At 34.1% G+C, this 25236-nt stretch overlaps 1 protein-coding gene across 2 annotated transcripts; it reads left to right on the top strand.

The window, feature by feature from the left end:
* Positions 1–707: 707 nt before the first annotated feature.
* LOC100793950 (gibberellin 2-beta-dioxygenase 8) lies at positions 708–5592 on the top strand. 2 transcript variants are annotated; one of them, XM_006579744.4, is made up of 5 exons: positions 708–945; positions 1271–1404; positions 1568–2022; positions 4245–4566; positions 5179–5590. In XM_006579744.4, exons 3-5 carry the CDS (start codon positions 1595–1597, stop codon positions 5407–5409), a joined length of 981 nt encoding a protein of 326 aa, XP_006579807.1. In that variant the 5' UTR covers positions 708–945; positions 1271–1404; positions 1568–1594; the 3' UTR covers positions 5410–5590. The 2 variants fall into 2 exon arrangements, with proteins under 2 accessions (XP_006579807.1, XP_014631032.1); XM_014775546.3 differs by lacking the exon at positions 1271–1404 and having other exon boundaries at positions 5179–5592.
* The last annotated feature ends 19644 nt before the right edge of the window (positions 5593–25236 follow it).

Here is a 25236-nt window from a genome sequence, read left to right as displayed (position 1 = left end):
AAATACACACACTATCACAACACAAGTACATGTTTAGGACAAAACCAATAATATACAAATAATAATAACAAATATTTACAAAAAATATAATAGAAAAGTCTTAATAAGAGTTCTCCTTATAATATATTCCTAATACTCAAAATAGGATGTTACACAACCAAAAATTCCACCAAGGGACGTTCCTCCCACAATACAAGTTCAATTCTTATCTTCTTCTATGATACAAGAAACTGATCCTATATATGATAATCAGGAATTAATCATCTGTCTTCCTGTATCGAGTATTAAAATCCTTCAGGAACTCTAGAAGAATAGAATACACTTTGAATGCTCTAATAATAGATCATCTTCAAACTATTATCTAGAGGCAACCTGTAACAGGAACAATTATATAAAATAACATATATAAAATTTTATAGTAAATATTTGAATGTGTAAATGCAACAATTTTATGGATATGGTGTGAAATTTGATTGGTCGTTTATCCACTCAACGCTTTTATGCATTTTAGACATTGATTTGGCGGCTACAAGTCAAAAACTGATTTTGTGTATAAATGTTGTAGTAGTTGTGGTGGCATACGTGTGGCCCCTCTTTCTCTGATACTATGCTTGGCCGCGTGTTCTTTGCTTTAGCCATATACATAATCGCGTAGTGCTATTCCATACTTCCTGAATTATTGCTGCCTATAAATATGTGAGTGCAAACCACCAATATCTCATAAAGTAATCTAAATACTTTTCTTCTTGTCACTGACACAGTTGAATCCCATTGATGATCGTCCCATGTCTTTAATTTGATCCCAAAACTAGAAATTTCTTCTAGCAAATGATCCCTCTCTCTTTTTCTTAATTTTCCCCAGATTCCTCTGTAAGAGGTAGCATTTGAAAGCTATGAAGTCGATTGAAATTCCATAATCATATTCAAGCAAATTTAAAGCAAAAGGTGAAATATTGATCCATAATTTTCCATTATGATTATCTTATAATATGTCTATGCAGCGTTTTAGGCTCATGGTTCATTATTTAAGATAGCATATCTGGGGCGATCAACGAGAAATAATTAATAGATATGTTTCCCTCAAATCTAAGTATATGGGTAAAACTCCAGATCTTTGTGTGTGTGTGTGTGTCTCTCTCTCTATATATATATGTAGCATAGAAATTAGGGCAAGAAAGGTAGCTACTAGCACTAAACACTGGGAACAATTTCAGCCCGAGTTTAGCATAAAATGGCTGACGCGCTGAACCTTCTGTTTTGTTTATTGCAGAGAAAGCATTGGGCGCAGATGCATAAGCCGATAAACATATTTCTGTTCATACTTAGTGGTTTACATCAATTCACCCACACTATCAACCAACTGAGCTACACTATCTCTTAGTTAAACGTTTTTCTGTGAAATTGGTAAAAATATATGACCATTTCATTTAAAATTACTTCACGTTAAGCTTTGCACACCGAAATGTTTTCATATATTAATTGAACCAAATTAAAAGTTTTCTAATTTTCTTATCAATAGAATTTGTGACACATACCGAATAATTGATTTAATTTCATATGATTGAAGCTTGTGTAATTTTTATACAACTCTCAAATGGATTATGAACCTCCATTCCTCGAGACCTACAAGGCCCTTGTTCAAAACCACGTCGATGATTCAAAGAATGACTCCTCTTTGGTGGAGAGATGTGAACTACCAGTGATCGATCTTGGCAAGTTCAACTACGAGAGAGACGAATGCGAGAAAGAAATTGCAGAAGCTGCTAATAAATGGGGTTTCTTTCAAGTTGTTAATCATGGGATTTCACAGGAGCTGCTGAAGAGTCTTGAGTTTGAGCAAAAGAAATTGTTCTATCAACCATTTGTGAATAAGTCTGCAAAATTTAATTTCTCTAGTTTATCTGCCAAAACTTACAGGTGGGGGAATCCATTTGCTACCAATCTGAGACAATTGTCGTGGTCAGAAGCCTTTCATTTTTATTTGTCAGACATCTCATGGATGGACCAACACCATAGTATGAGGTAGGCATCTTCATTATTTCATAATTTTGGCACTATATAAATGTTTAAAACACTGGATTGCAACAACAGTTGGACTGAGATTTTCGAGGAACTAGAGATAGATTTTGGACTTTAAGTATGTTTTTAGTCACTTAAATCTTTGTTTTTGTGCTTCAAATTTAAAATTTGATCATTTTAGTCACTGTAATTTGAAAAAACATAACTGTTTTAGTTCCTCTGTTCAATTTTTTTTTCTGCCCAACCCAAACACTGTTAGAATGAATACTTCAAAAGAAAAATCCATATATATATGGTAAAGTGTTTGAAGATAAGAATGAAAAATCAAAAGAGGTTTTGTAATTAAGTGACTTGTAATTTGCTAACTAATTAAGTGAAATCTCTAACAACACTTAGGCAAAGCACTAAATCAGACATTTTTCATATTACTAGGATTAAAAAATTAAAGTAGGTTTTCATGTACGTAGAGTGTTTGATATATATTTTGAAAGAAAAACAGATATATGGTAGAGTGTTTGATGATGAGAATGCAAAACCAAAGTAGGTTTTCTTGTAAATCACTTATAATTTGTTAATCAAGCAAGCGAAATTCCTAACTATTTAGGCAGAGAAACTAAACAAACTTTTCTATAAATTTAATGTGTTACCTATTCGGTTGTACTTATTGAATAGAAAAAAGCACATTTAAACCAAGATTTCCCAACAAAATTTAAAAGGACAAATAATAACGGGATGTCACCTCTTCTTAATCTTTTTGTTTATTTATTTGTATATATCCTCCAATATTTAATTACTTTATTTACTATTCGATCCCTTATATACAATTGAATCTTAGCTTACTTGGGTGAACTGAGGATACATGTTTTCACTTATTATGACTATCAAACAGCGGCAGTACATTATTGGGTGCCTGTGCAACCTAACTCGTGACCATACATCTTCATTTTCTTTTTACATTTTATTTTCACTTATAAATATCAGATTGTGTAAAAAAACTAAAGAAAGAAAAGAGAAAGTGTGTGCGTGCAATAAGACTCTTTAATGTAACGTATCAATGAAAGAAGAGTAATGTCAGATAAATATATATTTGCATCGAACTTCAACTAAAAAATTAGTGTATATAACTTATAATAAACCACGCAAGTATTTGTTAATGACTCAATGTACAAACATTTTTTTTTTGTTGAATTACGTTAATAAGTTAAATCATTAATGTATTTTAACATAATTTGTAGTTATAACTTGATAACATCCTTTAAAAAAAAGTGTACATTACAAAATCTCATGTATATATATTTAGTTCTCTACCAAATTAGATGGGAATGTATTTATTATTTTGCGATGTTATATTTTGCATAAGATTTTTCCGTTAATTTTCCTATGATATTTTATAGAGAAAGTATTAAATAAAAGGGGTAAATATATGAAATATCTTAGTTAATCGTAAAAATTACATTTAATGTTTGAAAATTAATAAATAAGAATACTAGTAGATATATTGTGAAAGTAATGGAAATTGAATAATTCCGCATCCTTCTCCAAAACCCGCTTACTAATCTTTTCACTATGTTTGTATGATAAATATTGAATACGTTTATATTTTATGACATTAAATGCATTTTTTTATTTAATACTTTTTTATAAAGTAGTAGGAGAATTTGTACGACAATACTACATCGTGTAAATTTCAAAATGAAAAATTACGGTAACATTGTTACATCGTTATAATCTTTTTGTTTTTCGTCCATCAAGATAATAATTAAAATTGTGTTGAACGAAATTTTTATACTTTCTAATGCACAAACGAAAAAGTTACATTCAACGTCGATTCAGTTGTGAATAATGGATTGAGTTCAACGTAGATTCCGTTAAACATGACTGCAATCCAAACACACCCCTTCTCGTTCAATTATTTTAAAATGAGTGGTACTTTGTATTCTTTGGCAAAATTGAAACGTAATATTTAATACAGATACAAAATGCAGGAATTTAAACAGCACTAGTAATAAGATAACAAAAATTAGGAGGGGTAGGGAAACGTGGAAAGGGATAGAAAAATCAGGAAGTGAGAGAAAAACATCACTATTCTAAAAACCAAAGCATTACTATTCTTTGTGGCCATATATGCTTTCATATGCCTTCATTGTGTTACCATGCTTTATGCGTTTTACCTTACCCTAATTTATATAAGTACTTTTTCTTTCTTTTCCTTTTTTTAAATTTAGATCGAGCCTTGAAGCTTTTGCATCAAGAGTGTTCTCCCTTGCTAAAAGCTTGGCTGAAATACTAGCCTTCAATTTGAATACGAAATCCAACTATTTCCGTGAGAATTGCTTGCCAAAGAGTTCTTACATTCGACTGAACAGATATCCTCCATGCCCTATATCGTCAAAGGTGCATGGCCTGTTGCCTCACAGTGACACTAGTTTTCTTACCATCGTACATCAGGACCAGGTTGGGGGATTGCAATTGATGAAAGATGGAAAATGGGTTGGTGTCAAGCCTAATCCACAAGCTCTAGTCGTTAATATTGGTGACTTCTTTCAGGTGAAATCTCTTCATTTATTTTAGAGTAATTAATGCTATATTTTCATACATTATCTTCTTATTTATTTCCTAATACTTAATAATTAAAGAAATAATTGAACAAATAAAGTAACTCTATTTAATAGATATCTTGAAAATGTTATAAGAGAATTTAAAACTCAGAATATGCTAAATTTGTAAAATATATTTTCTAATTCAGCAGTTCCTCTCTTTATATTTTCTGACTGATAAAAAGAAAAGAAAATAAAGAAGAAGGAATATTTGAATTTTTAAAAGAACAATGATTATGTAGTGTATGTTTGGATTAAAGTATACAAACCTAAGTTTGGATTAAACTTAAATTTGTAAAAAATATCCAAAATTTGCTTTTCCAAATCTGAATTGTAAGAAAAAAAAAAACAACTTTCAAACATATTTTTAAGAGGTAATACTAAACCCTCCAGGCGAAAAAATAACACCGAGTGTAATAGTAAACAAAAAGCTTTTTCTAAAATGTGTAGGCTTTTTCTAAGAGGTAATAGTAAAAACAAAATTGAAAAAGTTTAGGGAAAAAAAATAGTAAACCCTCCTTTTATTGGACTCCAATCAAAAAGATTTTTCTAAAATGTGTAGGCATTCAGCAATGGTGTTTATAAAAGCATAAAACACCGAGTGGTTGCTTCCGAGAAAGTAGAGAGATTTTCGGTGGCTTTTTTCTATTGCCCCTCCGAAGAGGCAGTTATAGAAAGCCACATCAAGCCAGCTACGTACAGGAAATTCACTTCGAGGGAGTATAGACAACAGACTGAGAAAGATGTCAAGCAAACCGGGGATAAAGTGGGGCTCTCTAGATTTCTTCTCTAGCATATATATATATAAACTTTATGTTAACGTCTGCTTAATCAAGTTGTGATGAATATTTCTTTAAATATTTTTTTTTAGTTTTTTTTTTAGTTAGCATAAGGTACGAACTAATCATTTGTCTTATTTTGTAACATATTTCATGAGTTTTCAAGTTAAATAGATTAATATTTTATCAAATGAGAACTATTTCTACTGACTTTGATCGGATGATGGTTGCAGCACTATTAGAAAATATACTTTCAACATCGGTTATTTAGAACATTCTACATCGGATCTAAAATCGATGTTGAAAGTGACGATGTTGAATGTATGAATGTTAATATCGGTTTTGGAGAACCGATGTTAACATACATATGACAACATCGGTTCTCTAAATAACCGATGTTAAATACAATGAACAACAGCAAAAAAAGTGTACGCATGATGAACGTTGACATCGGTTTTCCAGTAAAACCGATGTTAATATGTTAGTTTAAAATCGGTTTTCTAGAAAAACCGATGTTAATATATGCCCTTAACATCGGTTTTTCTAGAAAACCGATGTCAACGTTGATGATGCATACACTTATTTGATGTAGTTCTTTGTGTATAACATTGGTTAATTATAAATAACCGATGTTAATATTCAAATATTTACATCGGTTATTTATAATTAACCGATGTTAATGTAGACTAGTTGACATCGGTTATCTACAAATAACCGATGTTAAAATACAAACGCTGACATCAGTTATACACAAAAAACCGATGTTAATATACAAACGTTAACATCGGTTTTCTATTATAACCGATGTTGGTTATGATATTAACATCGATTTTTATTAATAACCGATGTTGTTTTCAAATATTTTTTTTATATATACTTATTGTTTTTACAGTAAACCCAAAATTGTACCTATCAAATACAATTTCAGGAGGTCCAATTCACAACAAATAAACATTTTATTCTGCTTTCAAGCAGTTTTAATGATAATAAACATCAAATAATTGATTTATATATTATAAAGAACAATCAACAAATGAATTCAATGTTCTTGTTACATAGAAAATGTAAAAAATGTCCAAAAATGTCCCTAAATCCTAGGCCTGATCTCTAACTCGGAGATAAAACTGTGCCCACTGGATCCGCAATGCTTTTAATCTATCAGGCTCCAATGGTTTAGGGTCGTTAAAATACTGCATGATTAAATAAATAATATTAAGTTAATAATGTAATACAAATTATAAATAAATCAATTTTCTTTGAAATAAACTTACCGCTTCCCAATTATTTCTAAAAGTTCCTAAAATGATGGTGGACATCCAGTGCATGACATAGTAGCCGCACTCAGTAGTTCCTTTTTGTCTATTACACTAAATACATAATAAAATTTGGATATTAATTAAACAACTAGTGTACAGACACATAAAGAAATATATATAAGTGGAAGTTTTATGTAAATGACGTGCCTTGACGACAATCCACCTAGCAGGAGCCTTTGATTTAGGCTGTGGAGCATCATCAAGACCCTTCATAGCACTGTTCCATATGAGTAACAATTAAAAACTGGTGTTGTACGTTGAGGTATTACAATGCAAATGTATTGAAAATAACACTAACCTATCAATAATCCCCTTAAGGTAGTTGTCTGGCCTGTTATGCAATGAACAAAACCAGACAACTAAGTGTTCCTTGGGCAGGATGACCACCATTTGCCAATGTCCGCTGCAGTGGAACCTAAAATGGGTTAGTACATTAGTAAACATTAATTAAATTTTGTTATTTTGTGACTTACCCATTTAGGTAGGCTCCAAGATACACATCGCGTTGTGAACTCTGCATCCAACTCTTTATGTAACTTTCAGATTCAAACTGTGATTGCCCAAACCTCTGAATGGACTGAGGCTCGAGGAATCCATAGATATCAGAATTCCCCGCTCGCATACATGTTTCAGTGAGATGCCTGTTTATGTTAAGTCAAAGTTAAATATTTATGAATTGAAAGCCATAACTTAGGGAAATAAAAGCCTTTTATATAAAGACTTACAGAATCCACAACTGTAACACTGATATGCTGAGACATTAACCACCGTGTGCGATTTCGGAGAAGTCTTCGTGCTTTATGTACAGGGGGAAATCTGGATTAACGACCCCGAACACGGTGGCATCCCATCTAACCTGATAAGGCCTCAAGAAAAGCTCTGGGATGGTCAATGTCATCAGATAAAACAGATCATCGACCTCCGGATCGGGCTTCGGAGGTGGTTTTGGCGGAGACACAGCTACCTGTTCATGAAACAAAGTTAAATAGCCAAATTTGAGGCACGCTTAATGAATTAATTTAAAAAGAAGAAACATATAGTAAGGACAATAAGTACCTGGTGTGATAAAGACTTGATCAGATGTGTCGGCCAAGCAAGGAAGGTGTGAAGTGTCTGCCCCACTAAGGAAACCTCAGCAGTGGGTACAGGAACTGGAGCATCTGCATCTTTAACCTCGTCCACACTCACCTTTACTTGGCCAGGCAACAAAGGAGTGTTATGAACAAGAGTGGATCCCTCATAAACTCTCCCCACGGCAACCAGGCGGACAGGATCTGCTTCTATGTACAAGCCGCACCTGTCAGAGTCACCCGTCTCAGGATCGTTTCCTGAGGGATCAACACAACTCCCCTTTATGCTCACCCGAGGACCGGAGGGACCAGGACCAACCAGAGGCTCAGGAGGTGCCTGAGATTGCATCTGTGACTGAAGCTGGCTGAAGGATGCCATGACCTGCCTCGTCACTTTCTCTGTGATGGACTCCTCTAGCTGGTCCTTGATCTGCTGAGTCAGCTGCTGTAATTCGTCAGGAGGCAGGGAGGAAGCGCTACGGGACGTCTGTGGAGCCGATCCAAAGTATTGCTTGATGGTGACACCGGCCTCAGCAGCACGGACACGTCTAAGGTGCTCTGGACGTCCAATAGCAGCGGCCAGAACATCCTGATGTCCATGGGGATTTAGAAATATGGAGACAGACTTTGGAACACATTTTAATTAGTGGTCCTCCAACCTAAAGGAAGTGTTTAGTAAATAGGCTGTAGAGGATTCAGAATCTATGTATCAATTAGCTTGTTGTAAGTGGTTCTGTTATAAAACAGCAACCAAATGCACATTTATATCTACCAATGTAATCTTAGTACCACTGGTAGTTTTCAATATATATAATATCTAATTTTGCTGAGCAAAAAAAAAGGGAATTTGCGGATAAGACAGTTGGAGAAAGGCTTTGCCCAGCCCTACAACTATTGGTCTAGTAATTTATCAACAACATTTTTTTATTAGGGTAGCAGTGCAGAGTTATTGTATTCTATTTAGATTGGCACCTGATTCGTAGGACCTATGGTTCTGCTAGTATGCTGGTTTCTACCTTGTATATTTAGTACCTCTGGTACTCACAGTTATTAATACAAATTATAATTTTGCTGATAAAAAAAGATAATACAAGAGAGAGAGAAGGGCAGTGGCAGTCACAACATATATATAGAGAAGGGCAACAGATAAAATTACAAAAACATTCAACACTAACAATGAACAAGTTCTGAGAGTTTAAATCACAGTAAATACTTCAAAGATATCAGTCCAATGAAAGAAAGGTCATGTAGACAGGCATAGCATAAGTTACAAATATACCAGTAATGCATACAACAACAATTTCAAATTAGTTTTCGAATCAAAGATATAAATACCTGACTTTGAGGCTTCAAAGATATAATCAAAGCGCTTCCACAGCAACGCCAATTAGCAGTAGTAAATGATAGCCCTAAAAAAAACCATACAGAAATTAGCCACAGTGTATTTAAAGCCTTTTATCAACAATATGACTCTCACTTCATGGTGATACATTGACTCTCAAAAGACATTATACTGAGAGTGTATTTAAAGCCTTTTTCAGTCATTCTATCAAACAGCTCATTGACAATTTTTTAAGAATACATATCATACTTCTATCCAGTCAAACTAAAGCAATAACTAATTAATTTAATTAAATAGGGACCAATTTAGATGTGAATCATTAAAGGTAGATGATGGCATTCAAAGAATGATAGCGCCTGTCCACCCGTTAACCTAATTACCCAGTCACTGTAAAGTTTGAAATGCTTCCTTGTCCAGGTTTTTTTTTCAGCTTGCTTATATAGCTCATGCTTCCGTTTATATTATGTTTTCTATTGGTCTTTCCTTTTTAACCTTTTTATTTCATTTAAGTTCCAGAATGTGTTCTACTTTTAAAAAGTTTGATATGTTAAAATATGTTCTACTTCCAAAGGCTTTACTAAGAGGATTTGAATTAGCTTATGGTGTAAACATTAATTTTGGCAAAACTCAGTTTGGGATTATAGGTGGTGGAGTCAATTGGGCTCTGGAAGCAGCTAATATCCTGCATTGCAGACAACTGGATTATCCTTTTTTTTTTGGAAGGCAAAAATATGTATATTAATATTAAACAGAAGAAGATTGCATGGGTATCTTGGACACAATGCTGTGCTTCTAGAGATGCAGGAGGATTGAGGATCAAAGATTTTAGAATTTTAAATAATTCTCTACTAATCAAGTGGAAATGGTACATGTTTCACCAACCGGAACAGCTGTGGAATAGGATCCTGATTTCTAAATATCAGGGCTGGAGAGGATTGGATCAGGGGCCTCACAAACAACATTTCTCCACCTGGTGGGCTGACCTAAAGGCACTCAATCAAGATCACAATATGACTGCCGTCTCTAAACAATTCTGCTGGAAGATGGGTAGGGGTGATCAAATTTTGTTCTGGGAAGATGCCTGGGCTGAGGATGGAATTCCACTCAAAGATCAATTTCCAGATTTGTACTCAATTTCCTCTCAAAGAAATCATATAGTGGCTGATATGGGATCCTTTGTCTGGAGGTTGTTATGGGATAGACTTCCTACTAAGGACAACCTGGCCAAGAGGCAAATTCTAATTAATAATGATCTATGCCCTTTCTGCCACAACAAGCTTGAGTCTGCTCCCCATTTATTTTTCACCTGTGAAAAAATTCAACCTCTGTGGTGGGAATTCCTATCCTGGGTGAAGGAACACAGAACCATCCATTGTAGACCAATGGATAATTTTGTCCAACATGCTCCTACTGTAGGAACACAGGCTGTTGGTAGAAGATGGAAAATCTGGTGGCTGGCAGCCACAAACTCAATCTGGAAAGTCAGGAATGATATAATTTTTCAAAATCAATCCTTTGATATCTCTAAATTGGTAGACACCACTCTTTTCCTTATGTGGACCTGGCTAAAGGGGTGGGAAAAGGACTTCACTGTCTCTTTTACATAGTGGTCCTCAGCAATGTCTTTAGTATTTATTTAACACTATTAGGAAGGGCTGGTTTTATATGCTGTATTTTGTTGGGTGCCTATATGGCTATTTTCTGATGTAATGTCTCTTTGTAATCTGTAGTACCACTGGTACTTCTAATTATCAATATAAATTATCTTTGCAGTTCAAAAAAAAAAAAATTAAACAGAACAGTACCATAGGTACTGAAAATAAAAGATACAAGACACAAAAGTGCCACCTTCCAAAAAGCAAAACAAACCCAACAATAACCCAACACAAGGACCCCAATACATATAATCAGAAATTTAACCAAAGGCCATCATAAGCACCTTTTGAGGTTCAAAAGGAATGCCATGAAACAACAAGGAATTCCTAAGCAATCAACAGACCTTTCTATTTCTATTTTTTACACATTTAAAACTCAAGCATATAAAATTAAAAGTATATAACAAACTAACAAAGATAAAGACAAAAAAAAGGAAATATAAACTCACCTCAGTTGGTGCTGTTGCCTATCATTTCACTCTCACAACAAATAGGAATCATGTACCTGCATGGAAGAAATAATCACACAACACACAATGATCAGAATAAGCAAATGCATATAATTAAGCATGATACAATATCAATATTCATGGAAGTAACAATGACTTGTCAAAAATTTGGATGAAATTCAATATGTAAATCAAAGCTTTGTCCCTGAAACCCTCTATGTAAATTTGACAGCCTCATGTCTCCCTTCCTAAAAACCCACTAAAAACTGCCTAACCCCCCTACTGTTACTCCATAATTTATTCTGCAATAACTACTTAAGGCAGTTACATATGGTCCTAAATCATTACACATTCAGTTACGATTAACCCTTTGTGCCTAACTAGGGTTTCGAAACATCACAACAGAGACAGACCATTGAACAATGGATTTTCATCATTAACATACAACAGAGACATACCTTCGATGGAAGCGCAGACACGAACTCCACAAACGCGAACTCGACAATGTGGTTGCAGTCACGGAAGTGCAACCCAATTTGTGACAAACACGAACTCAGGCAGAAGGAGAAACAACAATAAAGCCCTGGGTTAAAACGAAGAACGCCTAATGTTAAAATAACGAACGCCTAATGTTAAAACGATGAATGCCTAATTTTAAAATGAAAGGACGTACCTCAATGGATAAGTGGCAAAGACGATCTCCACAATGTGGTTGCAGTCACGGAAACGCAGGCGACTTTGACACAAGGAGAAAGAAGAAGAACGATAGGGTTCAAGCGCAAAGAGAAAGAAGAAGAACGATAGGGTTCAAGCGCGCGGGTCGTGCAATTTCAGAAGTTTAATTTATAATGATAACAACATTGGTTTTTTAAAAATAACCGATGTTAACATCAACTACGTAACATCGGTTATAATAAAATCGATGTTAACATCGACTCGATAACATCGGTTTTTACAAAATTGATGTTAACAACGACATACTAACATCGGTTTTGGAAAAACTGATGTTAACTAAGTCTACTTATTTACAAAAATGCCACCGTGCTTTCGTTAACATCGGTTTTAGCTATAACCGATGTTAATTGGGCGATGTAGAAAGCTGTTTTTTTAGTAGTGCAGCCTTGATCTTCCATTGTTGCCTTCAAGCACAACGGTGAGGGTTTTGAATCATAACCTTTTTTTGAATTAAATATTTTAATGACATCAAACTTTTAAAAAGTAAATTCTAAGTCTTTTAGACTTGTGCTAATGGTTTGCTTGAAGTGCTTTCAAAGAGACATAACTTGTTCAAGAAGAACATAGAAAGGTATGAAGCATTGACCTATGATGAATGTTTCTTAAATCTAAAGACTGTCCAACTTCAAAAATAAGAAACCAAAAGCATGAGGGCAATTATGAATTCTATGTCAAAATGTAGATATCGAAAGTTGCATATGACTAGAAGTGTGATTCTAGAGGTAATTTAAGTCAAGGTATAGATATCAGAAGCTATACATGACTTGAGGATCATTAAAGGATGTAGTGTAGAAGACAATAGTATAGACAAATGTGTCTACATAGTCAAGAAACACACATAAGCAATTGTGAAGAAAGAGGTCCTCCAACAATGTACCTAGGCATTGTCATGATACATCTAGAGGAAAAGGTAAGACTAAGAAATAAAGGAGCTAGTGATCAACATTGAGTCCTACCTTAACAAGGCAACCCAAGCAAAGAAAAAGAGTTTTCAAACATTTGCAACAGTAACAAAATGAAGGAACACTAATATGCAAAATACTCATTTTTCTAAGAGTAGCAAAACTCATGACTATGTTAGAGAAAGCATGAATCATGAGCCACTAATTAACAAAAACAAGCACTGACAACACAATTTCAAATTTAAACAAGTGCAAGTTGTTCCATCTAAGGAAGAAGAAGGAACCATTTGTGTGATGGAGACAACTCACAATGGATCTCCTTGGCCTCTAAGTCTCTTAAGATAAGGAACAATGATCATCCTCAAGGCTTTATATAAGGACGTTGAAGTTCAGCTAGAGTTCTTCGCTAGGAAGAAAAATAGGATAGAGAGGGTATAGATCAGAAGCCAAATTATAAATATATATCATTTACTTCTGACACTAATCTTCCTTAGCCCAGACTCTTTAGGACATTAGAGCCAAATCTATCTATTCATAGAGTTTGTAAACATCTTCTCAGGGAGAGCTTACTGATGAGTTTTTCCCTAAGAGGTGTATAGGTACCTACGCCTAAACAAAACCCATTTAGGATAAAGAGCCTCAGGGATTGCTACTTCTTAAGGTTCTGTGTGAGCACAGTAGGTTCTTGTGTGAGTCAAGTAATAGGTGCTACTAAGGGTTCAAAGTCTAGAGAGACTTTTTGAAAGAATACTTGGGTATAGCCTACATAGACATAGAGAATATTGGGAGAAAGCCTAGAGAGGCTTTTTGAAAGAATGCTCAAGTGAATCTTGGAAAGGCTTTTCGAAAGAATACTCAAGGGGAGCCTGTAGAGGCTTAGGGAATACTGATGTGGGAGCTAGTAGAGGCTTTAGGAAAGAAAGAATACTATAGTTGTGCTTGTGTTAATGGAAATCCTATAGGTGTATGGATTGGATGTAGCCTAAGGTTATAGGTGAATCAATATAAATTTTGTATGTGATTTATCCTTCTTTATCGATTTTAATTTGTTGTTTTTGTATCTTTTACTTGAAAAAACATGTTTTACAATGTTCTATCTTTGATATAAGATAATAAGAAGTTTTCTCAAACTATTTTCAAAGTTTAGAAGCAACCTCTACTCATATGCACAAAAGATAAAAATAGATTCTACACTACCTTAAATCTGGTATTCTTTTTAGTAGCTTCTTAAGCCATATATTCAATAGTATCTTTGTAAGATTTTACTAGAAAATTATTTTCATACAAAGTACTTTCTAAAGGACAAAGATTTCTCCTAACAAAGCTTGAAGAAACAAAACTTTTATATATCTTAGAAATTATTTTTCATGAAGGTATTATCATATTTCTAGGATTGAAAATCAGAAAATCAACTCCCAAAACCACCTCAAATATTTAAAATACCTTTGCTTCTAGAGTTGAGAAACAAACCATTTTCAAGCATAAAGAAAGATTTTTAACAACAAGCTCTATACAAGGGGCCCATTCACGATGGTATGAAGTAATACTTCATATAACAGGAAGAATGGCATGAGAAGATGAGAAAACCCCTCCCATACCTTGGGTAATTTTAAAAATGGTTCGAATGTGATTATAAATTTCATTACCTTGTAGCTCAAGGTCTCCTCTACAACATACTTGAATTTGAGGAAGAAAAACATCTTTCTTGAACATAAAAGTTTAAAGAGAAGTTAGGGAAATTTAGAGAAAATGATGTAGAGCACTCTAGGAAAGAGAGAAAAATGAATTTTGTCTCTTTTTACCATGGTGGTCGACGGCTAGGTCTAAGGGAAGGGGTTCTTATTTACCTTTTATATGGGGACCATAAACCCTAAATGGGTGGGTCCCACAAGGGTTAGGTTTAGGATTTTGTACAATTAGGGTTTTAATGTTCCAAATCTTGACGTAAGTTCAATTAGTTCACCCAATTCATGTGCAGTCTCATTATTTAATTTCTAACTAGTCAGTTCTAGGCCTTAATTAATACTAATTGATTTTAATTAGGTTTAATTTTGTTAATTAAAATTTTACATCACTAAATACTTTAAAACAAGTAATTCTACTAATTAAAGTTATTACAACTAATTAGTAAGTCATTTGTGCCATTAGAATGTTAATTTTCTATTTGATGAATACTAGTTAAAGTTATTACACCAATAACTACTTTAATCTTAGTATAAGGAAGAAAACCATTCAACATCGATTCTAATTTGAACTAATGTTAGAATGCAATCTTAAGATCGACTCAAATTTGAATCGACATTATAATACTAATGGAGCATTCAGATTTTATGTGGCCCGATTTGCCACGCTCAAAATAAGTAAAATTAGAGGAGGTTGAGTCATTCTTCTTAAAGTTCTTCTTATGTTGGATGGATCTTCCTTTGAGATTCTTGTTCTTTAGAAACTTAAACTTTCTAACAATCAATGTTAGATTCTCGCTCTCAGAACCTTTTGCACTTTCTTCATCTCTCTTATCACTAGATGGTATGAAGGATTTTAGTGTTAAGCTTCTACTTTTCTTCTCCTTAGTCTCCTCTTCAGCCATCCCAGTCATGTGTTAGACAAGTGGCCTCAGATATCTTAAGAAGGGGGGGGTTGAATTAAGATATTCGATACTTTTTCTTCTAATTAAAAATCTATCTTACTTTTTACTTAAGTTATGAATTCCCTTAATGACAATCTTCTTAAATATTAATTCAAATGAAGCAACTTGAATATGAATATAAAGCAATAATAAATAAAGGAGATTAAGGGAAGAGAAAATGCAAACTCAGTTTTATACTGGTTCGGCCACACCCTTGTGCCTACGTCCAGTCCCCAAGCAACCCGCTTGAGAGTTCCACTAACTTGTAAATTCCTTTTACAAGTTCTAAACACACAAGGACAACCCTTCCTTTGTGTTTAGAGATTCTTTACAACAAGAGACTCACAGTCTCTTAATCCCTTAGAGAATGAGAAGAAGAAGAGGAACAAATCTCTCTTGAAAGAGATGGATTTTACAGATTGAGCACTCAAATAATTCCTTAAAGAATTGCAATCAAGTTGGCCAAGGAATTCTTAAGAGGATAAAATGAATTTGCTCTTTGAGAGGATAAACACTTTGTTGTTATGAAAATCTCTGAGCAATTTCGTGTTTAAGTCACATATATATAGACCATTGGTGGTCATGAGTAAAGCCTTTGAAAAGTTGTGACTCTTGAAATTATTTTTCTGAAATTCCTGTCTGGTAATCGATTACAGCAACTGTGTAATCGATTACAGCTTTTAAAATTTGAATTAAAACGTTTACTAACTGCTGGTAATCGATTACCAAAATTGTGTAATCGATTACAGCTTTTAAAATTTCGAATTCAAATTTTTATAGCTGTTATAAAATGTATTTGGCCACTGGTAATCGATTACATCCTCTGGTAATCGATTACCAGAGAGTAAAACCTTTGAAAAACACTTTTTATTTAAATTACTTGGCCAAACCTTTGCTAATTCAATTAGGAATTCCCTTCCTAATATTCTAGTGATCATCTTCATGTTGTGCCTTGTAATCTTGAAGTATTGTCTTGAATTTTAATCTTGAAAAGCCCATTTGCATCAATTGCAACACATCATCATGATCATCATCAAAACATCAAAGTCAATTGCATCTACATCATGTCCATTTCATATCTCTTAATTTTCCAAATAGCTCAACATGTGTAATGGAAATAAGATCTTTGGTCTCAGAAATTATCTTGACCTTCGGTTTCCATGTTCTATTGAGGGACTTTAGTATCTTTACATTCAACTCTTCTTCCTCAAACACTTTCCCAAGGCCCTTGAGATGATTCACTATACGAGTGAACCACTTTTGAATATCTCTAATTGTTTCTCCTTGTTGCATCCAAAATGTCTTATACTCTTGAATTCCTTGCTCTTCTAACTTTCGGAGTACCTTTATGAGATCCCACATCTCCTTCGCTGTTGTACATGCTGACACCCTGAAAAATTCATCATAATTCAAGTACGAGGGAATGATATTCATGGCTTTAAAGTCATATTTTGCTCCTCTAATTTCATCTACAGACCATGATTTGAAGGGTTTATCTACATTTTTGCCATCAACAACTTGACTTGGAATTATGTAAGCATTTACCACCAGATGCCAAATGCCTCCATTAAAAAATTCCATAAAAATTTTCATTCAAACTTTCTAAAAGGGATAGTTCATGCCACAAAGAGTGAAGGTCTATTAATGGATGCACCTTTCGCAAATGGTAATTGATTCTGAGCCATATTCAAAGACTTTTGATAAAATCTTGATTAATTTTCAAAACCCTATTCTAGATACCAATTGTTGGAATAACCGAGAATCTAGAAGGGGTTAGGGGGTTGAATTGTTTCTTTTCAAACTATTTACCTAATTGTTATTTAGACTTAATTAAAAAATACCCCTCATTGTAATCAAGGTTTTTTTTTCTTAAAAACTTATTTTGAAAGATTTTTAATAAATAAAAACAATGAGTACACAAACAAATGAAAAATAGAGTTTTATGGCCCTTTCATATCAATTCCATTACAAAGATTGATTAACAAAAAAAAGGTTTAGAGAAAGAGAGAATCACACTCATAATTTATATTGGTTCATTCTTCTAGAGGATGATGTGTCATCATTTTCTTCTATTTTCTAAAACCTTTTTGCACCATTTTAATTATTGATTGGTCTTAATTGTCAATTAATTAGGCATTTTTATTATTTGGGCTCATTTAGCTAATTTGATGTTTTTAATCTAATTTCAGGAATTAATGAAACATTGGGCTTAATCCGGATTTTAGTTGTGGACTTGAAGAGGGCAAATAAAGCAGCGCTTACCTTAGTTAATTTCTAATTAGGAAATTTCGCAATTTTATTTTATGTTGTTCAGTGTTTATTTCGTTTTGGGCCAGAGTATTGTAATAGGGCCCAGTGACTTTGAGTGACTCTTTTTAAATAGCTGCCTTGGGATTTGTGCAAGGCATTCTGTTATGCTATTTTCATTATTCAGAGCTTTGGTTTTAGGTTTTCACGTTTTTCTGTTCCCTTCTTACAATTTTCGTTCTTAATGCAAATTTCCGTTTTTTGCTTCTAATTACGAGTTCATTCGTGCTTCTTCTTCTACTTTCATTTACGTTTCTGTTCATTTACGTTTCTGTTCATGTTTCATTTGCGTTTTTTGTTTGAATCCATGGAAGGCTAGATTTTCTGGTGTTGTTTCCTTTTGAGGACGAAGCCCAACTCTCTTTGAGGTTTCGCTTGTAATGTGGTTTCCTGGCAGTTTTCCCTTCACCAGTTATCCCAATTTTGTGAATATTAATCAGTGCACGCTTCGTGTTCGATTAATTGCCTCTGAGCCTAACTTGCGTTCATGCTTAATGGACGAAGGGCTAATTGGTGTATGTGGTGCCTAATCACGTATTGAAAACCCTAAGTTGATTTTCGCTTAGTAAATTGAAATAGGGTTGGATTAAGTGGTTGACTGTTAGGGACGAATTCTCCATAACCCAGGATAAGAGAATGGCTTCTGAATCAGAGGAAACAACCCATTTTTAATATTAGTAGTTTCGTATTCCAGTTTACTTGTTCTGCTCTTTAATTACCAAACAACCAAACCCTCCCCCAATCGTTACTGCTACTACAAGTATATTATGAACATTTGGTTTGTCACTGCTCGTTGGGAAATGACCTAGGATCACTTCCTAGTTACTGCATTTTCATGTTTATTTGATTCGGGTACGACCTCGATCAGAGGACCTACATCCAATTGTTCTAAGACCCCTTAGAACTTCCACTAATAGAGAACCGAGTACAAACATTATGCACATGCAATTGCCTAAAATTCTACTTTTACCGTGAACCCTACAAGAGAAGGATTGTGAGTTGAAACCCTATCAACTCACGCAAACCCTTGATAACCCTAATCAAGGTCAGAATCTAGAAAGATATCGAAATTAGATTGAATACACCTTGATGTGCAAATCACAACATCTTCAAGCTCTTCCTTTGATTATCAAACCATGATGAAGAATGAATGAATCTTTATCAACTTGAATCACTTGTTAAAATGTAGAGTGGTTCTCTTAGATGACTCTTACAAAGTGTTTTCTAAAAGATAAGATCGAGTCAAGAGTCACCAATGAGAAAGAACAAGTGAGGGTATTTATAATTTTAACAGATAAAACTAATTTAATCAACTATCAAGTGTGGTAATCAATTAATTCGTTCAAATCCCTTTTTGTTATGCATTTCCAGAAATGTGGTAATCAATTATCTCATTTCACATAGAGCTTCTAAAACTTCTATGATTCTGGAATAATCGATTATCAAATGTGGTAATTGATTATTTCAGCACACAAAGAGCTCCTAAAGTTTCCAAACACAGTCTAATCTATTACTAAATGTTGTAATCAATTATCTCGGGCCATAGAGACTTTCTTCTATAGAAATTGGCTTATGTAATCAATTAATGAAAATGGTAATTGATTAATTCAGTGATTCTTGCCAAATTCCAAGAAAAGTGAATTTTATATCTTGTTCTAACACTTTGTAATTGATTACTAACTTAGTAATTGATTACATTGTGTTGAACTCATTGCTTCTAAGAAACTTTCAGATCAATACATTTATCTTATAATGTTTGATTTCTACTAAGCATGAATAATAAAACTAAGTTTAAAACACTCGACATGACTAGTCTAAAAACATTCAATACAAACTTGTTTAGCATTGTAAAATTATTAAAACTAAAAGATCCAAAACTAATCTTCAAGTCTTCAATCTCTTTGATTCAACACTTTGGAGTATATGCCTATAGGAGAATGCCATTTCGATTATGTAATGTGTAATGACTCGCCTCGTCGCTATGATATCATTACTCTAAACCGCATAAATTTCAATTTTTAAATGAAAACTCTTTTAAGTTGCTTATGAAAAACGAGAGTAAATTTTTCATAATATACGTTCACCAAATATCACACAAATACTTAAATGAATATATATAGATATATTAACTTAGTACACATCATGCACATGAGTGAAAGTAAATTAGTTTATACATAAAATTAAATCTGTGATATACATCCTCAATTCAAAAAGTATTATAGAACCAACTACGGAGGAGTTGATTAATAAAACACAACTCTCTCCCAACATAATCCCAATGTCATCACATCAGTTTGGCGGCTCCAACAAAAGAATCTTACTCCATGTAATCTACTGTTGTCCATCTGCTCCCACGAATGAAGGTTCACGATCATCAAAGGTACCAACTACACGGTACAAAAATTGCAAAGGTGAGTTTATTACAAAAAAAACCAACAATAATCAAATAACCATAATTAGCAAGAGAAACAATAACAAGTACCATGCTCATACATAATTATCAATCAATACAACATACACTTAATAACTATTCATCATCTTTTCCACAATTCCATTCAATCATGCTTAGTATGATGCATGCACCTGACCTCAAGTCTCAAATGCAATGTGGTATCATTCGTCAGGAAATAGTTTGAGCGTGCCCACGCAACACTCACACTTAGGAAAACTAGGTAGCAAGTGTCGAGGTCACCTTATCATGCACGAACAACTCCCCTTCGCCCATGGTGATCAGCCTGAGTCACTAGGGAGTTCCAAACTGAGTGATATGCCCCCAAGTACAAGTATTTTCCCTCATGAAAAACTACAAGTACTTATTGACAAAGTTTATACTATTTCCATGCAGTATGAAGTATGATACATGGGCACCATCAATGCACTAAACATGAATAATTAAAGATTCTAAGCCGTCCCTTCACTCCAGAGATGATTGAACTCTTTAACCACTTTATTTCCCCCACCAGGGATATCCAACTTGGTCACTGCACCCCCCATGTACATACACAACATACATCATCACAATGACATTTTCAGCATCAACATCTCATCTCAATGTCATTATCAACATCAACATCATCTCATCTCAATGACATTAGCAACAATAATAACATAATCTCATATCAATATTATCATCAATAACAACATCATTCTCTATCAACATTACCATAAACACCAACGTCATCTCATGTCAATTAATACCATCAATAACAATATCACCAGTAAATCACATTCCGCACATACATACATATATAGTTCATGCCTGAGATTCAAACTCCCACAAGTCTAATAAAAACAATAAGGCCATTTATCAATAATAGATGTATCGCATCCCATTAGTTGAAAATATTGTTTTTCTTGAAAACTAGCATACACAGGGACACACATACATTCCCTTAATTAGGTTCCATGACCCCAATCAAGGTATCAAAGCCATAAAATTATAATAAACTCCCCTCACCTATCGTGAGCTCTCCATCAGCTCCTCTTTGTGTCGCTCAGAGGCCTCTCACGTTCACGTCTGTCGGTCCAAACACAAAGTTTTATATGTTGAATCGAAGGCAATTTAGTATAGATTTCAAAAACATGGTTAATAATAACATTCGGGGTCAATTATTCTTGTCAAAACATAAAGGGCTAAGGGGTGTTTCGAGTTCTACTACAAAGAGACGTCATTTTGAAATTCCAATAATGCCAATGTGACCAGGGTTCAACGAAGATCACGAAAATAACATTAATTTGATAAAAAGGTAACTTTTACAACATCTCATTTTCAAGGATTTTTCAAAGGAAGTGTAAAAACATCATATTACGGGATGCAAAACACAAGGGGCACTAATAGAAGCTCAAACTAACTAGGAGGAAGGCATAGAAGTCTAGATTACCTCATAAAACTATGGAAGAAAGAATTGAGAGTTTGTTCTCCACTGAATCTTTGAGGTGGATTCTAAGGATTTCGCTCCAATTAAGGTGTTCCTCTCCATGCAGTGGTTTGGCAGCGAGCAACGACGACTCGTGGTGGCCACTGGTGGTCGTGGGTGGTGGAGGAGGGGGAGTTAGGGCTTTTGGGCTGAGGTTGAGAGGAAAGAGAGCTCAAATGTGCAATTTTATGCTATTGGACGTATTAATAATCTACAGATCTCGCTTAGCGAGCTCGTCTCGCTAAGCAGGAATCCACTTTTGGCACATCAAGCAAATCACACACGACTAATTCACACACTACCTTAAATCATCCAAATCAATCACATAATCAAATAACATGAGAAATACATTAAACATTGATTTATAGTTAGCGAAATTTCAGGGCATTACATAATGCACTCACTACATTTCAAAGATATATGTTGTCCATTTTCTCCAATTTAGTACCAAATGTGAATAATGCAAGTTTTGATGATGCTAAGAAGAATTCAATTGACAATGATTTTCATCATCAAAGAGGGGGAGATTGTGAATGTATGAACACATGATTTTGAGGATGTCAAAGAATAATCAAATAAGGTTGCTTTCAAGATCACTTCAACAAACATTCAAAGGTTAAGCATTGCTTCAAGATTAAGACAAGGTTGCTCCAACAAATAAGCATTGCTTCAAGATTCATTCAAGATCAGCTTTTTCCTCAAAACACATTGTTTCCAACATGTCAAGGCTCTGGTAATCGATTACCAGGCAGTGTAATTGATTACCAGAAGACAAGTTTGCAAATCAGCTTCTTAGAAGGGTTTGAAATTTGAATTTTTGAGTGTGTAATAGATTACCATTGATGTGTAATCGATTACCAGCAACAGAACTCTTGAAATTCAAATTGAAAAGTCATGACCCTTCAAAATATAACTGTGTAATCGATTACCAGTGAAGAATTTCAGAAAAATATTTTTCAAAAGACACTTCTCTTCAAACCATTTTGAAAAGGCACGAAAGGCTTATATATATGTGTGTCTGACTTCAAAAAGTAAGAGAGAGATATTCCAAGAGAACTTCATTGTCAAATGCTCTCTCAACAACTTTTGGAAAAACACTTGCAAATCTATTAAGAGTTCATCCAGGAACTTCAAATTGTATTATCCACTCTAAAGGAGAGAAATCTTTCTGTTCTTCTTAGAAAGTCAATTGTAATCAAGAGACTGGTTGTCTCTTGAATTATGAGTTTCCTGAACACAAGGGAAAGAGATTCATTTGGTGTTTAGAAGTTGTAAAAAGAATTTTTACAAAGATAGTGGAAAATCTCAAGTGGGTTGCTTGAGGATTGGACGTAGGCATGGGAAGTGGCCGAACCAGTATAAATCGAGTTTGTATTTCTCTCTTCCCTTATCTCATTTATGTTATTGCAATCAATTTTGTCTTACATGTTTTAAAGAACATTATTAAATTGATTGATGCTTCTTCTTCTGCATTTTGAGCCTATCATTTAGAAGGGGGTTAAAAGTTTGTTAGTGGGAAATTTTGAAACTTAGTTTACCCCCTTCTTAAGTTACTGAGGCCACATGTCCAACAGAAAAGTGTATTGAGGGTTTCAATGCTTGACTAATCTTGATATTGTGTTGAAAAGATGAATATAGACTAACCTCATTCTCAATTAGGAGAAGTGTCACTTCATGGTTAGATATGGTATAGTTCTTGGTCATAAAATCTCTTCAAAGGGAATTGAGATTGATCCAACCAAAATGGATGTGATTGCAAAACTTCCACCACCAACTGATGAAAGGGGTGTGAGAAGTTTCCATGTTCATGTTGGATTCTATAGGAGCTTTATCAAAGACTTCTTCAAGATCGCTAAACTCTTGAGTAATTTGCTTGTAAAAGACACACCATTTGTGTTGACTCATCTTGCTCTCAAGCTTTTGAATTATCAATATCCAAACTTGCTTCTACACCCATAATTCTTGCACCTAATTGGAAATATGGTTTTGAGCTCATATGTTACGCAAGTGATTATGTAGTTGGTGTTGTCTTGGGACAAAAAAAAGAAGACAAAATTTTTCATGCTATACATTATGCTAGTAAAGTCCTTAATGAGCATCAAGTGAATTATGCAACAACCAAAAATGAATTACTAGCTATAATCTATGCATTGGAAAAATTTAGATCTTATCTCATTTGCTCTAAAGTGGTTGTTTATACAGATTATGCAACTATTAAGTATCTCCTATCTAAGCCCGATTCCAAACCAAGGCTTATTAGGTGGATACTTATGTTGTAGGAATTTGATCTTGAAATCAAGGATAAGAAGAGAAGTGAGAATTTAGTGGTTGACCACCTATTCAGACTGGTGAGTAAAGAAGTGACATCCAAGGAGCAAGATGTTCATGATACCTTCCCAGATGAAGCTTTACTTGTTGTGCATGAATACTGTTGGGATGTGGCAAATTGTAAGGCAGTTATGGTGATTCCGGAAGGAATGAATTGGCAACAAAAGAAAAGATTTTTTTAGGATGCTGATTTCTATCTATGGCATAACCCGTACTTATTCAAGTTAAAGGGTGACAATTTGTTTAGGAGATGTCTTACTAAAGAGGAAGTTCAAGACATCTTATGGCATTGCCATAATTCCCCCATATGGTGGCCATTATAATGGGGAAAGGACAACTAGTAAAGTTTTGCAATCCAAATTATTTCGGCCTTCAATTTTCAATGATGCACACAATCATACTCAAAGTTGTGATAAATGCCAAAGATCCAGTAATACTTCAAAGAGACATGAAATGCCATTATAAAACATCTTAGAGGTTGAGGTCTTTGGTTATTGGGGAATTGGTTGCATGGGACCTTTTCCTTCATCACATTCTAAGGAATACATTTTGTTGGTGGTTGATTATGTGTCAAAATGGGTTGAAGCAATGGTTTCACAAAAATTGATGTTAAAATAGTGATAAAATTTCTCAAGAAGAATATATTCTCAAGGTTTGGGGTTCCTAGAGTATTGATTAGTGATGAAGACTCTCACTTTGGTAATGCACAAACTAATGGACAAGTTAAAGTTTCAAAAAGAGATATCAAGAGGATCCTTGAGAAAACAGTAGCATCTTTAATAAAAGAATGGTCATCTAAATTAGATGATGCTTTATGGGCATACTAGAATGCTAAAAAGAATCCAATTGGTTTGACTCCATTTCAAAGAGTCTATGGAAATGCTTCTCATCTACTTGTAGAGCTAGAGCACAAAGTTTATTGGGCTGTGAAATTCCTCAATTTTGATCCTACACTTGTTGGTGAAAAGAGAAAGCTTCAAATGCATAATTAAAAGAAAATGTGCCTCAATTCTTATGCTTATTCTAAGCATTATACAGAGAAAACAAAAGCATATCATGATAAGAAGCTTGTGTAGTGAGATTTCAAAGAAGGACAACAAGTTTGTTGTTTAATTCAAGGCTGAGGCTTTTTCTTGGAATGTTAAAATCTAAATGGGTAGGACCTTTCATAATAAAAAGGGTGAAGCCTTATGG

The sequence above is a fragment of the Glycine max genome, chromosome 5, assembly GCF_000004515.6.
Source record: "Glycine max cultivar Williams 82 chromosome 5, Glycine_max_v4.0, whole genome shotgun sequence".
NCBI lineage: Eukaryota > Viridiplantae > Streptophyta > Magnoliopsida > Fabales > Fabaceae > Glycine > Glycine max.
This window is presented reverse-complemented; position numbering and strand designations above follow the sequence as displayed.

What these genes read in the sequence shown, in the direction of transcription:
- LOC100793950 (XM_014775546.3), top strand. Translation starts at nt 1,595, where the DNA reads ATGGATTATGAACCTCCATTCCTCGAGACCTACAAGGCCCTTGTTCAA. An exon ending in GACCAACACCATAGTATGAG is followed by an intron (nt 2,023 to 4,244) that starts GTAGGCATCTTC and finishes TTTTAAATTTAG; the next exon opens with ATCGAGCCTTGAAGCTTTTG. An exon ending in ATATTGGTGACTTCTTTCAG is followed by an intron (nt 4,567 to 5,178) that starts GTGAAATCTCTT and finishes TAAAATGTGTAG; the next exon opens with GCATTCAGCAATGGTGTTTA.